General features: G+C 44.8%; 1 protein-coding gene across 7 annotated transcripts in view; it reads left to right on the top strand.

Annotated features, from left to right (window-relative positions):
* The window catches only part of LOC144755244 (uncharacterized), a 305633-nt gene that overhangs the window by 254983 nt on the left and 33671 nt on the right, over window positions 1-16979 (top strand). For all 7 annotated transcript variants that reach the window (XM_078643985.1, XM_078643983.1, XM_078643981.1 and 4 more), the window contains one exon: window positions 16165-16194. In XM_078643985.1, coding sequence (XP_078500111.1) covers window positions 16165-16194 — 30 coding nt within the window. The remainder of the gene's footprint in view (window positions 1-16164; window positions 16195-16979) is intronic.

The following is a 16979-nucleotide window of genomic DNA, read 5'->3' as shown; positions in this document are numbered from 1 at the left end:
CTCCTTTGCAATTGGGACCAGAATGCTGATGTTTTATCTATGGTTTGAGAAACTAGAATCGTTTGGCAGTCTGCTGTCTAAACTGTCGGATTCTATGACTTTCTTCATGTTGTTGTTGGTAACAAACTGACTGGTAGCTTTTTGCACAAAGACAATATCTTCTTTGTGTAACTGGACGTACAATATGTTGACATGAGGCATTTTTTCGTTAAACAAAAACAGAAAGCACTGAAACTCTCAGTCTTGTAGTGTTCTAGCAAAGCCTCATTCTGACTTTTGGATTGAAAGTTGCCATTGGCTTCTATGGTGTTGAAACATTTCTCGAGATCAACCTGATATTGGAATCTTAGGTTGATTATACTTATGTGAAAGTTCTAATGAGTTAGCCATCACTTTGGAAGCCTTCTGGCCACAATGTCCTGAAGTACTTGCATTATTTTCGGGGAACGTGAGAAGAAAGTTGCCATGCCTCTTACATCCAAAAAGAAAACTTGTACCTCTTAGATCATTGCTACTGCTTGTTGCATAATAAGATTAGGTTGGTGGGCATAACAATGCACATAATGGTTTTTATGGTACACATCTCTAATTCTTTTTTGTACTCCACCAAAGATTCCAATCATTACTGAAGCACCTTCATTGCTTTGTGCATTAAGTTTTAGTTTCTTAGGCAGCTCTGGGAATATCAAGTTCAGTGCATGTAGTATTGCTGAAGCTATGGTTTCTGCACTACAGTCTCTTAAATATGTGAAACCATAGAACCACTCAAGGCACCGAAAGATTAATATGGACTGTGTTTTAGTGGCCACATCAGTAGTGTCATCAGCCTGAATAGCCACAAAGTCTGTGTTTTTCAACTGTTGGACAATACAGCTTCTTATAACCTCTAGCATACACTCAAGGAGTTCCTTTTGTATAATTTTGGAGGTGTCCTTAGAGATAAGAGCACTTACTAAATGCAGTAGAGGTCGGTGGTGGGAGTGCTGCTGGGCGGTGACGTGGGGCGGGGAGGGGCAGGGTGGGGGGTAGTAAACTATAGAATACTGCCAAATACCGGTAAGTAAACATATAAACGAATTACGTTGTGCGTACTGCATCGCCAAATGCAATGCAGTGCAGGCAACTAAATCAGTTTTATTTATTTATATGTTTACTTACCTGTATTTTGCCATATTCTGTACTTTACTACCCCTCACCCCATGTCACCGCCCGGCAGAAGTCCCACCACCGACCGCTACTGGCTAAATGTTCTTGCATTTCACTGTCTATGCTTGCTATTACATCTACAGGGCCTCTGAATAAACCTGGATTTGAGTAACTTTAGGATTCATCATGCTGGCAAAAGGCCAGTTCAAAAGCACCACAGAAACTAATTCAAATAATTATTGTCGATAGTATGTGCCTATTCCTATCAACTGCTTCATTGTGCTTCTTTCTTGATTTGCCGTATGCATCGCTTAAGTGGGCTTCAACCGGTGTGTCACCCACCATTCCCAGTCTCAACAGGTTTTCCATATGGATTCTCCTGCTGCTTTATTTTATCCCAAAAGAAACAAAAATGATGGGTCAATGAAGAACAAATCAAACATTCACCCCAGTTAAGAGATCTGGGTAAATTGGTTGTTCTTTTACTCCCCATGCCACTCCAGTTTAGACCCAGCCATATGCAAATCAGTCTTGATCCTGCCCCTCTTGGAAATAGTCCAGCCTGAATTGCCAAGACAGGTCCTCCTTAAACCAGAAAACAAGCATCCTGGGATACGGTTTTGGGCTATCACCCCTCATCAGTTAGACCTAACTTGAATCCAGGGGCACAGACATCCATCGACCCACGTCTAGGCATAACCCAGTGCAGTTAGGGTAAGTAAGCAAAAGACACACAAACGATGGACAAATTGCAGAATAAATCAAACATTCACCCCCATTCCAGAGATCTGGGATAAATCCATATATCTCTTTATTGCTCACCATGCCACCCAAGGTTAGACCCAGCCATTTGCAAAATCGGTCTTGACCCTGCCCCTCATGGGAACAGTCCAGCCCAAGCTGCAGAAACAAGCATCCTGGGACCGGTTCAGGGGCATCCCCATCTTCAACCAGGCTCACTGTCCCAGACTCACCATGTCACTGGATTCAAGTAAGCCTGGCTGATGAGGTGTAATACCCCGCAACCGGTCCCAGGATGCTTGTTTTTTGTGTATTTTTTGCTCTTTATTATATCCGACCAATGCATCTGTTCTATTACTCCTTTTTCAGTCCAAAGAATGTAACCACCAAACAGCAAGCAGTGGAAGCATAACAGAGAATTTGTTGACGTACTCCCTGTGAGCAATCAACTTTTGTGTACTAGAAGTTTGAAAATGTACATTTGTTGTAGGTTTGAGTCTGGATGATCAGGTTCTAATTGTTTCAATGAATGGTTTTGCAAGCATCTTCTCTACAGAGTGTATGGTGTCTTACCAATATTAAAGTTACCTGTCAATAATCAAAGTACAATGTATAACGTTTGGTGCAAAAACAGAATTCATATTTCTGCATATATGCATATCTTGTGCATTATCACAATATATCTCCAACAGCTCTCATTTGCACAACATGACTGATAAAAATATAGCCTTATAGCCTCCTGCCTTAGTGTGCCATACATACTGGTTGTTGTAGGCCCTGAAGCAGACATACATTTCAAGACACAGGTGACGGCCTATAACAAGGCAAATGAGAGGGACTTCAGCAACCAATATAGCCAGAGGCAGCTGGGCTAAACAGCTGTTACTAACTTCATCCATTGAGGGTAGAATGTTCTAAATTAAAAAGGGAGAAACAGAAAGACAAACATTTTACTGTTGGAGCAGAGCGCTTACATCAGCCATTGTTATACCTGAGCAGATTCATTATTTAAACTCTCAACAGTCCAATCTTTTAATATTATTTAAACAGTTCCCTGACTCAAATTGATTCTGATGTGTATGCACGCCACCCACCATGTAGACAACATACATCACTTAAGTAAAATGTAAAAATATTATAGCATCAATTTTCTTACTTGGGGTTGTTGAGTTGTGGGGGTGCAAGTGCAGCAAAGGAGGTTGGGTTCTGTACTATTTGGTCTTAGTCCAAAAATGATGTAGTAACGTTTATCAGACTTTACCAGATTCTAAAAATAAAAGTATAACATACTGTAGTAGTGGCAACAAAAGACGAGGCCGGCTGATCTGAGGTTTCTCTTGGGGGCGTTGAATGAGATTCAGATGCTGAGGTATTGGGGTGCGGTGTTGTGGAGGGCTTTGTAGGTGTGTGTGAGCAGTCTGAAGGTTATTCATCTTTCAATGGGGAGCCAGTGGAGGTCGCGGAGATGTTTGATGATGTGATCCTGACGTGGGATATCAGGGATACGTCCGTCTGCGGCATTCTGAACGGTCTGTAGTTTGCAGAAGAGTTTTTAGTTGATCCCGGCTTATAGAGCATTGCCATAGTCCATTCTGCTGGTGATGACTACAACGTGGGTGCCAATTTTCCTATAGTCTGTAGGATCTACTTGAACAACTTGCTAAGTATGCGAGGATGTAGAAGTATACGCAGGATACAGTGTAGTGGTGCACGACCTTTATTCAATTAAAGCGTAGACTGCAGCAACGGATCACCGTTGCGCACTGCTGCACTGGTGCTACCTGCTTTCAAAATGGCCGCCCTCTTGACCTAACCCTATAGATACTAGGCTACCCACAATGGAGATGGCTTAAAAACCACCAGAACCTCGTCGAGGGGAGATGACCCCTGCGGTGGTCTAGAGGGGCGCCAAAAACAAGAAACCCCCTGAGGAGTCTTAGCCCCAGCTCGCAATACTGCGAGGGGACTGCCTGACCCTAACATGGCCGCCAACAAAGACGCTAGCTCATAAATTAAGGAGATGACCCAAAGACCATCACATTATGGTCAAGGGGGCTCTAGTTTAAGTACCCTGGTGCGTTTAGTCAGTTAATTCAAGAGAAAATGAAAACTTACATTTTAATTCCTTTCACATCCTTGGGTACAAGCTTCATAAACCAACCTTTGTTCTGCTCCTTAAGTGGTTAAGTGGTTGAACACAACTGGTGCAATCTTCACGTAGATCATCGTGGGGCTGCCTGACCCCAACTTGACCGCCCACTAAGCTGCCAGCTCATAGCTCAAGGAGGTCTGTGCCCCTGTCTGATTCAACCAGAAGACCTCACTCCTGAATGAAACCCCCCAGGAAGAACGCACGGAAGGAAATGCCCGGCTGAGTTCCCGGCCTGGAAGTACTGCGCAAGACTGGGATTGCCCACACAAAACAGATACCCTTTGCCCCAGCAACTCCAGGTTAGTGGGGACCCTCATCTTGTTACACATCCACAATTGAGGGAGCCTAAGGCTTCATCACCCTAGGAACACCAACGTCCCACCCCTAGAGGGGTCTCCAGACCTCACCTCTAACTCCCCCACCCTCCACCCCGCCAATCAGCTCCCCCACGGCACAACACTCTCCCTCTTTCACACAAGTGGGTTGCACATGAGGACCCCTTGTCGCCTAGCTAATAGCCCACTCCCCTAGAGAGACTTCACCGCTAATTACCCCACCATCCACCTCGACTAGCAGCTCTCCCTCCCCCGGCACGGCACTCTCCCCCCCAACTCACAAGAGGAACACCTCCTCTTCCATCCTAGCTAAGATGCCTCCGGCCTTGCAATTGGACACCTATCCGCGCCCTTCACCTAACTACCTGACACCCCATGGTCAGAACGCCTTCGCTATAACTTTCCCCCACAGACTCTTCTTTAAAGCGAAAAAACACTTTAAACACAAAGTAATCAGGCAACATCCCGAAACGCTAGTTGTAGATACATACCACTGCCCATCTAGAGGGCAGCGTAAAATGGACTTCATCTTCCACGCCGACAGGCTCGACCTTTGGGTCAACATCTTCAACTCACACCTTCTTGTCTCCAAAACCACTATCACAAGTCACAGCCGCAAACTAACTATCTCTCTCCCAAAACACCAGACCCTTACCAGCTGCATCTCCATTACCATTTTCGAGAATGGCACCATCCTAATACAGGCAAAAAATGAGAACCTCCAGTTCTTCGACTCCCTTTTCCCCTCGCTAAAGAAGGCAACATCTCACAACACACACCATACCAGGACCCCCCCTGGGAGCCTCCTACAATCATCAAGTCATCAGACCCCGCCTGCACCCTCTCCCCGAGCCCATCCCCCGACGTCCAATGAAACCGCCCACCCCTTGTCCCCCTCAACTATGGTCCCACCCACCGTCCAACCCTGCCCCCCATCTATTTCAGCCAGCCTCCCAGAGCGGAGCCCTTCTCCCAACCACAACTGATCCACAGCCACCCTCTCCACCAGTCTCAATGCAGCCAGAGCTCAGTCATCCTCCCAAAGAGAAGCTCTACTCCCAATCACAACTGATTCACATCCCCTCCCTCCGCCAGCCCCAACGCAGCAAGAGCACAGCCACCCTCCTAGCAAGGAGCACTACTTCCAATCACAACTGGGCCACAGCCCCCCCCACCAGCCCTAACGCAGCTGGACAATAGACCAGAGACAGAGCCCCCTCTTCCCCTGAACCCCTTTTCAAACAACATGTCGTGCAACTCAGACAGGACCGTGCAGCTCCCCCCCCCAGGACATAGCTCCACCTATCCTCCCCTTCTCACCCCCACAAATAATCTGACGCGATGCCTCAACATTCTGGAAGCTACGCTAGAAACCTTGGTTCGAGGCCTGAACGAAACCCTCTCCTCCTGTCAGGATCCCTACTACTTTGGAATCAGATTCCAGACCAGTTTGCCATAAAATGAGTCTTTACTGGCCAAAAGGAAAGAAGAGATGCTCTTCCTGGTCCCGTTTGTGGCACTTGTGGAATCTTAAGATGGCCGTTAAGAAGCTGGAGTTGGCGGTCTAGTTGATCTGCCAGCTCCTGAGAAGGTTCCAGGTGACGCGCGCGCTACCGTAGTAGTGCGCACTTCACCAAGGTATTCAGCTGAGGTAGTCAGTATTTAGAAGCGCTCGTAAGTTTAGGCCAAAGAAAGTATAATTTCAAAGACAGTTTTTTTCAGAGCATGTAATTTAGCAGCAGAATACAGAAGCACATTGACGGACTTCAATTCTGGAGTTCATCTACCAAGCAGCATTCTTGTAACCCTCCGTGTGGAGGAGAGCAGAGACGTCAGAAGACAGACAACGCGTAAGAGCAGACCCGACGGAAAGAAAAGCTAAGTTTTGCGCAATAGCTAAAGATTAAATACTGTAATTTGATAATAGTTATGAAAGACGTGAACAAGTAAATAACATTCGAGGTACCTGAGTTGTGCAGCAATCTGCGTTTATTCTGTGGTAGGTCACAAGAGAGAGCAAGAGTTAATTAATAGTTAAAAGAAGAAGGAGTTGCTAGTAATAACCGTGTTAATATTTTGCAGAAGTGAGACAATCGCAGCAGCATTGTAATTAAACAAGAAGGCGAAATAAAGACATAGTGCAGGAAGTATTTGGTAGGTTGTCAGTGAATCAAAATAATAAATTTGAGGCAGGTAGACCAATCACAGAAAATAAGAATCCGATATTTTACAGGAGAAGACGAACAAGTAACTTAAATACCACCCAAGAGGTACTCTTCAGGTGAAAGAAGAGAGGCAGGTCTACATAGGACATTGGGTAGGTTAAGTAGTGGAGTAAGAGTTAAAGAAAGCTTAGAGCAGAGTAGAGAAAGAAAACGTATTATATTTGCATATGCTTAGTTTTCCTAGGAATCTTCGATAGGCTGATTGATAGCAGATTGAAGAACCAGACAGAAGACCAGAGAGTCCAGACCAGTCTCTTCTGTTTCTCTTTGTTATTTTATCCAATTTCCCCCTTCCCCCTTTCTGATTAATGGGAGTCACAATGTCATTCTGACTCCTCCCTAGCGAAAATCCGTCGGCCCACCCAACATTCCGTAGCTTCCCCATCCCATCTCACCCTAGAAGGAGCCAATCAGCGCCCCCCCAACCGGACCCTTCCCCCCAGATCCCGTCCTTCAGTCACTAAAACTTTGACTGGGACATGAGTAGACAGACCTAGAAGAACACAACCCACCCTCTTCCCTAAGGAAGCGACCACACTCGCCTCATCATACGACCTACCCACAGACCCCTACCCTAAGTCCGCACTTCGCTCACAGAAAGTGATTCCACTTACCCTATCATAGGTCCCCCCCGCTGATCTCCACCTCCAAATCCTCGATTCAAGTAATTACTGGAGGGGGTAGGGGCCATCCCCCCCGTAGAGCCCCTAGACCCCAGCGCACCTAACCTCCCTGCCCAGAGTCCACCTCAGCAAATCGAAGCCTGAAGAAGAACCCTCCATTATTTGCATGCTCATCAACAGCATATCTGGTTCTGAACATGCGACTGAAATGGCAGAAGCCATCCTCTCCCATGACCTAGATGTAGCTTTCATCACGGAAACCTGGCTCAACACCCTGTCCTACCCCAACATGGACTTGCTGGTGCCGCCCGGTTTTCAATAATCCACAAAGATAGACACGAGCAGAGAGGCGGCAGCATAGCAATCATTCATAAAAGTGAGCTCTCCATCTCGGAAAGCTCCTGGTGCCTAAATAGCTCCTTTGAATGCCTGTCAGTCAACATCAAATCATGCACGAACAGATCGCTTCGTAGCCATCTCCTGTACCACCCTCCAGGCAACTCCAACGAATTTGGAGCGCAGCTCTCTGACCTGATCATCCAATGCGCACTCAGCAACGCCAACAGTATAATTCTGGGCGACCTCAACTTAAGATGGAATGAAACAAAAAACCCACTCATTCAATCTCTCAACAGCCTCCTGCTAGACAATGGTATGATCCAACACTGCTCAAAAGAAACACACACAGAGGAGCGATCCTTGACGCAATCATTTCGGACAGAAACACAATCACTATGGACAATATCATTCCCGTGGACTGGTCAGACCACCACATTATTCTTTTCCATATCAACCAACCGGCCTTAACTCAACCCCCTAAACAGGCCCCTCCCAAATGGGTCAGGAACACAGTCCTAGTCCCCCGGGACAAACTAGAAGGGCTAAGCACGCTCCTCCCTAGCACGACGGAGCACCTCTCAACCACCGAACTCACCTCTCTGTACCACTCCAACATGACGCTCACCTTGCACCTTCTGGCACTCCTGAAACTAAAAATACCCAGAAGCACCCCCTCCAGGTCCTGGTTCACCACCAACATCAATGATGAAAGAAGACAGCTCAGAACCTTAGAAAGAATCTGGAGGAACAATCCCTCCTCCCTCCATCGTGATCAACTCAAGGCAGCACGCAGAAACAACAATAAACACATTACGAACAAAAAGACAACTTTCTTCTGCTCCGCCTTAGACAATGCAAAAAACCACCCCAAAGAACTCTTTAATATCATTAGGAGCCAAACATCCAAACCGATGACATCCAACATAGTGGCATCCAAAGATCAATGCGACAACTTTGCCAGCTTTTTCAACGATAAAATTGCCAAAATCGATCTCTCTCTCAGCACAAACCCCTCCCCTCATAAGGAGACCAAGAGGCCAGCAATAAACAACAGCACCCCAGTGAACATACCTATTCACTGGTCCTCCTTCTCCCCCATCCAGGAAGCAGAGATAGTCAATCTGATCACCCCCGCCAAACCCTCATCCCACTCCCTAGATCAGCTGCCCACGAGCCTGGCTAAAGATCTGAAGCTTACCTTAGCGCCAATTTGGTGCAAGATCATCAATAGCTCACTGAGCTTGGTAATCATTCCAGATTCCCTCAAAGTAGGGCAAGTCACGCTGCTACTAAAAAAACCAGGGCTAGACACTGAGGATATGAACAACTTTAGACCTGTATCGAACCCTCCTCTTTTATCCAAAATTCTGGAAAGATGTGTTCTTCCACAGCTAACCCAACACCTGGAGAATATCAAGCTCCTATACCCACACCAATCGGGATTCAGAAAGGGATGCAGCACCCAAAACGCAATCCTAAATGTCATAGACGATCTACACAAGTAACTTGACTCAGACCAATGCAGCCTTCTCATTCTCCTAGACTTATCAGTCGCTTTCGATACAGTTGATCACGCCCTGCTCCTCAAAGTCCTCCATGAAAGAGCGGGCATTGAAATGACAGTACTAAACTGGTTCTACTCTTTTCTTCACAACCGCATGCAAAGAATATAAATCAATAACTTTGAATCTGATCCCCGTCCCGTCAACAGAGGAGTTCCACAAGGGTCAGTACTTTCTCCCCAACTTTTCAACATTTACATGGAACCCCTCACCACACTTCTCAGGAACTCCAACATACCCTTCCACCTCTATGCGGATGACACACAACTTTATCTGGAAACCACCTCAATTAAAGACATACACAGACTAAATGTCACGCTCAAAGAGGTCCAACATTGGCTCACATTGAACCACCTTCAACTCAACCAAGAGAAAACAGAGGTTCTCCTCATCTCCAACAAAGCCGAAAACCCCCAAATCGAAGCCCTCAATGGTGCCCTCACGCCAACGGACTCCGTGAAATCCCTAGGTATTACCCTTGACCCCAAATTGGATATGAAAACATCTCAAAATCCGCCAAAAGTGCGTTTCTAAATCTGAAACTTCTATACAAAATAAAACCCTTCCTCCCCCCGAAAGATCTTCAACAGGATACCCAGGCACTGGTGCTCTCTAGAATTGATTATGAATCGCAGCCCTGACCGGCACAGCAAAATCTCACCTAGGTCCCCTGATTACTACCTTCAATGCCGCAGCAAGAATGGTCACCGGAACTAAATAATTCGACCACATATCGCGGGCACTCAAGGATTTTAAGTGTCTCCCTATTGAACAACGAGCCAGCTTCCGAACAGCATGTCTCACGCACAAAGCCCTGCACACAGGTAAACCAGAATACCTGGCTGCCAAACTCAAAAGGGCCGGCCAGTCAAGTCCAGGAACCTCAGAAGTTCCAACACTCTTCTACTCATCCCAATGAAATCGTGGAAACACAAAACCACAAATAAATCCTTTGCGGGAAATGCACCCAAGATCTGGAACTCCATCCCCCCCACATCAGAACGACTACCTCCTTCCTGAAATTTAAAATCCTACTCAAAGCCCTCTTCCTAGAGCACTCTCAAACATAACGAGAAATCCACAAGATACTCTGGAAAGTGTTACTAACTCCTCTTCTTGAAACCACTCAGCCTCGCCCCTCTTGCTCGACCAAAAGATCTGTATTGTAACTATGTCTATAATGCTCTTAAGTTTGTAAGTGGCATATTTTGTCTTTGCCAAAAATTGCTCATTGTTGTACCTTCGGGGAAGTGCTCTGATACCCTCAGGTCCAGCTAGCACCATACAAAACTTCTAAATAAATAAATACATATGATGCAGAGGTTGCGTGCATGGTCTATTGGGGTGGGAGAGTTTCCGAGGGTGGGAGTCCACCAGGTGTTGTCCCATGCAGAGGGGATGAAGATGAGGTTGAGGACTTCTGTTTTCTCTGAGTTTAGCTTCAGGCAGCTGTTGCTTATCCAGGTTGCGATAGCCTTTATCCGTTCTTGGAAATTGCACCTGGTGATGTCGGGTTCCTCGGTGAGGGAGAGGTTGAGATGGGTGTCATCATCATAGGAAACAATTATTGAGCCCATGATTTCTGATGATATTTGCGAGGGGGGGCATGTAAAAGTTGAAGAGTGTGGGGCTGAGGGAGGACCATTGGGGTACTCTGAATCTGACCTCTGTCAGTTCTGAGAGGAAGGGAGGCAGTCTTATTCTCTGTGTTCTGCCTGATAGAAAAGATTGTATCCAGTCTAAGGCTTTGCCAGTGTCGTGGAGTCTGATGGCTAGTGTGCAGTGGGAGACAATGTCAAAGGCTGCTGATAGGTCCAGGAGGATGAGGGCTGCCATGTGACCTTGGATGAGAAGGGCACGGATGTCGTTGGTGGCGGCAAGGAGGGCAGTCTCTATGCTGTGGTTGCTCCTTAATCTATATTGAGAGGTGTCTAGGATTCTGCTGGTTTCTATGAAGTGTGGTAGCTGGGTGTTGACAGTCTTTTCAATGACTTTGGCGGCAAAAGGAAGCAGTTAGATGGGCCTGATGTTCTTGAGCTCCTTGGGTTCTGCGGAGGGCTCTTTTAGGTGAAGGTTGACTTCAGCATGCTTCCAGTTGTCTGCAAATGTGGTGGTCTCGAGGGAGCAGTTGATAGTTTGGCATAGCTCTGGTGCAATGGTGGTGGCTGCCCTGTGGAAGATGTGTGGTGGGCATGGGTCAGAAGGTGCTCCGGAGTGGATGCTCTTCAGTGTCTTTAAGGTGTCTTCTGTAGTGAGAGTGGTCCAGGTGAGGAGGGTCTGTTGGGTGCCATCGTTGGAGGTAGGAATAGAGGTGGTTCTGTGGTCATGGTCATTGAAGTTTTGCTGTTGGGTTTGGAAAATGTCTGTATAATGGGGAAGAGTTCATTGGAGTTGTGGGCATTGGAGAGGATTCTGTCTTGGGTGAAGTTTTTCTTCATTGCTTTGATTAGTTGGTGGTGTACTGTGGTGGCGGTTTTGGAGGCAGATCATGCTTCCTGGGTTTTGCTGTTTCTCCGCGTCTTCTCCAGTCATCTGCAGGAGCTCTTGGATTCTCGGAGATCCACGGTGAGACAGTTGGCTTTCTTGCTGTGTTGTCTCCTGGTGTTCGGGAGTAGGTTGAAAATGTTGGCGCAGTTGGTGATCCATTGGTGGAGGTTGTTTGCTGCTGTGTTGTGGTTAGTCGTAGTTATGGGTGGAGTGTAGGTGAGGACGGAGGTGACATGCTGTTAAAGGGAGTGTTAAGAGAAAAGCTGTAGGATGCAAACAGATGTATAACTCAATAAAATGTAAATACCTGCTAATACACAGTACAAATATTTCAAAATATAGCAGATGTTAGGAAAGAACATAAGAAAAGCTTTCCACATGTTTGTGTGCTTTAAAAATGTATCCGTAGAAATGAGTGTACAATTGTCAATGCAAATGTAGGGGATATTGCTATGGAAATGGGGTCTATATTTTAATGACTACTGCAGCATTCATTAGGAAAATATTTGGGACAATATGCCCAAAATGCACCTGCAGTTACATACTGCACTCTTACCATTTTCACGCTGAATGGGTGTAGGCTGTTGCATATTTGCAAAACTTGTTCTTTTTTGCTCTGACACTGGTGCATCACCTGCAGAGGAAGAAGACAGAAATCCCATTGCACTCTTTATGGCTCTTAAACTGAACACACCCTGCATACTAAAAAGAAACAGGATCCCAAGGAGATAGAGACATCTTTATGGCTTCACCTGCAGTGCAAACGCCTTGTTACAACAGCCACACGAAACCACTCTTACTCAGGATTTTCTCGCACATTTTGGAAAAATTACAACTAGAGATGAGTCAGGGTCTTCGTTTCTCATCTTTCAAGGCAACCTGAAAATTAAAATTCCCCCAAATAAATTCTAAGCCACCGTGACGGTGAATTTCCTTGTCATGCCCCTGTGCGAGATATAAGATTCTGATATCCTAGGGCGGACTATGAGTTGGGTGGTTAATTCCAACCTCTGAATAAAACCCACGTTCATGCACTGGTTGGAATTACGAATTCTTAGGTGATTAACACATCTGACAATTATCGGATGTGTTAAAACACTCATTCTCTGTTAAATTTCATCAGGTCGAACCTGCAGAAATTTAACAGAGGGCAACCATACAGTGTTTACCATACAATTTGGATTTTCTGGCCTTAAACCCAAAAATCTGCATGTTAGTCCCCAAAAACTCGTGCTATTTATCACACTCGATAAATAATGTAACCCTTGGGATCGTTAACACCTATGCTCGTAATCAGGCCCTTAGTACATCCTTGCCTTATTGCTTTCCTCTGCCACATTGAAAGCACTTTGCATGATGAATCTACTAACTTTCTCCTTTTTCCTAAGATATCAAGTTGCCATTCTATCATGTAATTGTTTTGTATATGTAGATGTGAAACTGAAAGATTAAAGAATTGTAGTTTGTCATAAAATTAAGGACTCTAAAATCCTTTGTGATAATGTCTGCAAAAGCCGTGTTAAGCGTCATTACTAAAGCTGTAGCATTACACACACTCTGGAATGAATACCGAAAGGCTCTCATCCATTATGCATACATTCATTGCTGATGCAATAGTAGAGAATGTGTATTTTCTGTTCACCATTCATCGCTGGTAAAAAAAAAGGAGATGTATGGTTTCTATATATAGCACATTCTTTGTGGAAACAGTAATGCATAAATGCATCTAGTCACTTTCTTTGTGGGGGCAGCAAAGGGGAAATGGGAAGTAAAGGTTCAGAGACATAGGATTGCCCAATGGTATGAAGTTCATCTGTACTTAGATTTTCAGTATCAGTATATTTTCCTGACCTCTTAGGCTGCTCAAACATTTTAGGAGATCTGTTGCCATTTACATGTTAAACCTGTTGCAGAGCTATATTTTTCTAAACTGTGGCAGACAGAGCGATCTGAGGCGCTATTATGTTGTACTGCAATTTTACTGGGCTTTTTGTGCTGCCTTAAGTTTGACTCATTTTTGTTGTGCACTGTAATTTTATTTGACTATTGTTATTTTTCATTGTGGTTTGTTATTGTGTTGTTTTCCATTGTGCTCTGTATTCACTTTACAAAGTCAAACGTTGCTACATTTCTAGGCAAACATAACATAGTCCTCTAAACTTCCAGTGCCTCACAACCATATATAACTATCTATGAAGGTAAAATACTGCTGCTCCAGTTCTTCCACTTTGTAAGACAGCAGTTAACACAAAACTATGGCAGAGACTATGGGCCTGATTTAGAGTGTGACAGATAGGGAAGGAGCCATCTGTCAAAATGTCAGTGCATTAAAAGGTACCACTTAGACATGAATCCTGCCAATCCAAGAGGCCAGCGGACATCTGTAAATTCAGGGACATGGCCTGCATCAGGCCAAAAGAGTACTTTACTTTGATCATAGCTGGCATGTTCTGGAACATGGACGGGGTAAGTGCACTATTTGGTTCAGCGCGATCTGTTTTTTTCTACATCAGTAAGTATTTAACACACTTACTACTTAATCCACCAACTACTGAAATGGCAGATGTCAGCAAAAAAAACTCGGGGCCTTATTTATGAAGGCCTTGCGCCGCCGGTGCGTCACTTTTTCCCATTTTAAAAGTGGCACATCGGCGGCGCAAGGCCTTCATAAATAAGGCCCTCAGTGCCCTGAATATAACGCTGCCGATTTGTGGAGGTGAAAAGTCTGAATGACAGATATACAGATGGAATGAACAATCATTTGACTTGTTTGAGAAAGTAGTATATTTCAAGGAGAATACACAAACAGAACTTCCTTCATCATATTATTATTATGGATAACATTTGTGTTGTGTAGTCTCTTGATATAGCTTATCTCTAGCAAACAGAGAATTAGATGTTACCATCCAATGCTATAACCAGCCACAGCCCAGTTTCAGAGCTCTACTGTTCTGTGCCAGGGTAGCACAATAGCCATGTTTATCTTTTTACAGTACTTTTGCAGGTGTACGGGGGTCTGTCTAGGCTGCTGTCTGAACAAAAGGGTCCTAATACAGTTACTCTCATCAAGCATGATCAAGTGCATAAGTGTACTGCCATATTGCAGTGATTCGTGTAAAATCTCTTTTTGATGTTTATTCTTCTTACTTTCATTACAAAGTAGTGCAGAGGCAAGATAAGAGCATTTAGTTGTGGACTGCATTTTTCTTAATGTTATAATCAATGACAAAACCCCTGGTAAGTGTAGCACCTAGAGAATGAATCATGTCAAGAACAGATGTGAGTTCTCTTTGGGCTTTAATCTAAGGAAAGTAGAGTACATAATTTAGAATTCTGATTGAACAGGCCATTAAAAAACCTGAACAAGCCACCTTTGTAGGGGTGTTCAGATGCTCTACAGACACAAGATGTGGTCTGTGCATGAGAAAACCTTGATGGTTTTCTCTTTAAACACAGGCAGGGTTTGTGCATAAATTCCACTGACCGAGCTTTGGAAGGGGATCATGATTAACCCTGGACAAAGCACTACGCTACGCTTGCGTAGTTTGCGCTACTTTGCACTACGCAAATTGCATGTAGAACAGTGCAAACATGCGTAGCATAGCATAGCGTAGCGTAGTGCGGCGGTCATTCTTTGCTTGCTCGTGGTCTGCTAAGTCAAGCTAACAAAATGAAATCCCGGTGAGACTTTTTCCTCGTTCCTGATCAGCAACATCAAGTTGCCGATCGCGAGCGTGGAAAATAAACCTCCCGGCGAGATTCTCAACGCGGGGTGATCAGGTTTCTCATTGCGAGTGGTCGTGTATGCTCGTGACTGCTCGCAATGAGAAAGCTGCCGCTCAAGTATAAATCTACTAGAGCGGCAGATGACAACCGCTTGCAGTGTGCAAGATGCAGTTTGCACTGATTGCACAGTGCGGACAGGCATCCGGCACTGTGCAATCAGTGCAAACAGCATTTTGCACAGTACACTACGCACCTCACGTAGCTTGCGTAGTGCGAAGTGCACTTCGCGTAGCTACGCGTAGCGCTACTTCGCAAACTACGCCCAGGGTTAATCATGATCATAGCACATTTACACTCTGCTCTGCCCTACAGGACAAGAGAACCTTCTGTTGGTAGGTGGGCAGGAAGAGATACATATGCTCACTCTCAAAGTAAACCCCTGGAGTTGGACTAATGCTACCCTATATGTGGTCGACATTAAGCATCTTCTGCCTGCACTGGTTTACTCTGTGAGTACATTCACAGCAAGGAAATGCAGAAGGCCGAACGAAAGCACCTCGTTACTATGGGGCATCCCACGGTTCACTACAAATGAGGACAAACTAAGTTCTGAATGCATTGTCAGTAAAAAAGGACATGCAGATTTTTTTGTACAAAAGGGTTTTGTGATAGAAAATTGCACTCACACTAAAAATGTTATCTTACATAGAAAGAGCACCTGGTGTATACAGGATAATAATGGCAATGTCTGCAATGAAATGCCATTTTTTATAATTTATATTTTCATTCAAAGTAGTAACTATATATTGTTACTTTACTTCCTTACAGGTTTGATAGGTTCAACTCCCAAACCATCTGGTAAGTGCTGCATACAGTGAATAAATCAATCCAATTTTTTTTTAAAGATGTCCCAAGACTGAACTTTAAGTTGAGACAAACATAGGCTGGCGACAGAATTGAGTCTCTGAAATCTGATTGGGTATATCCATTTAGCCCTTGCAGACACAATAGTGCATGTCTATAAGATGGTTCGACAAGCTCACACTGTACACAGTTGCAGGAGAAGGAGGGAGTACACTGCCTGGTATACCAGCACACAATTGTACCAGAAGAATTATGGGAGCTGTTGTATATACTAACACTCACTTGAGTTGAAAGTCTTTCGTTTTCACCATTCCTGGTGCTGACAGTGTTGCGTATCTCTTGACACGTGTTTCAGGATATTAGTCTTAATACAGTAGACAAGTAAAACTGGGGGGTGCTAGAAATGTTGCTCACACCCTTCTCAGGTTTCTGCACCACTTGTGAAACATAGGTCAGCCCCAACAAATCACCAAGCAGCTAATCACAGAAGGGGGAGGGAGCACACTGCCTGCCATACCAGCACATAATTCACACAAATACATTGTGGTAAATGCAGTATATGATTACACTCACTTGAGTTGAAAGACTTCAGCTTTCACCATTGTTTAAGGACAAGCATCCTGAAAAACGTGTCTAGCTATACACAGTACTGAATGCACTAGCAATGGTGAACACTAAAGACGTTCAATTGAAGTGAATGTTATAAAGCAAAGCATTGAACACAAGACATTTGGGCAAACTGTGTGCTGCTATGCAGTGCAATAGCATAACTTGAAGAT

The sequence above is a fragment of the Lissotriton helveticus genome, chromosome 5_1 (assembly GCF_964261635.1).
Source record: "Lissotriton helveticus chromosome 5_1, aLisHel1.1, whole genome shotgun sequence".
NCBI classification, from domain to species: Eukaryota; Metazoa; Chordata; class Amphibia; order Caudata; family Salamandridae; genus Lissotriton; species Lissotriton helveticus.
Note: the sequence above shows the minus strand (reverse complement) of the source record. Positions and strands in the feature narration are given on the sequence as shown.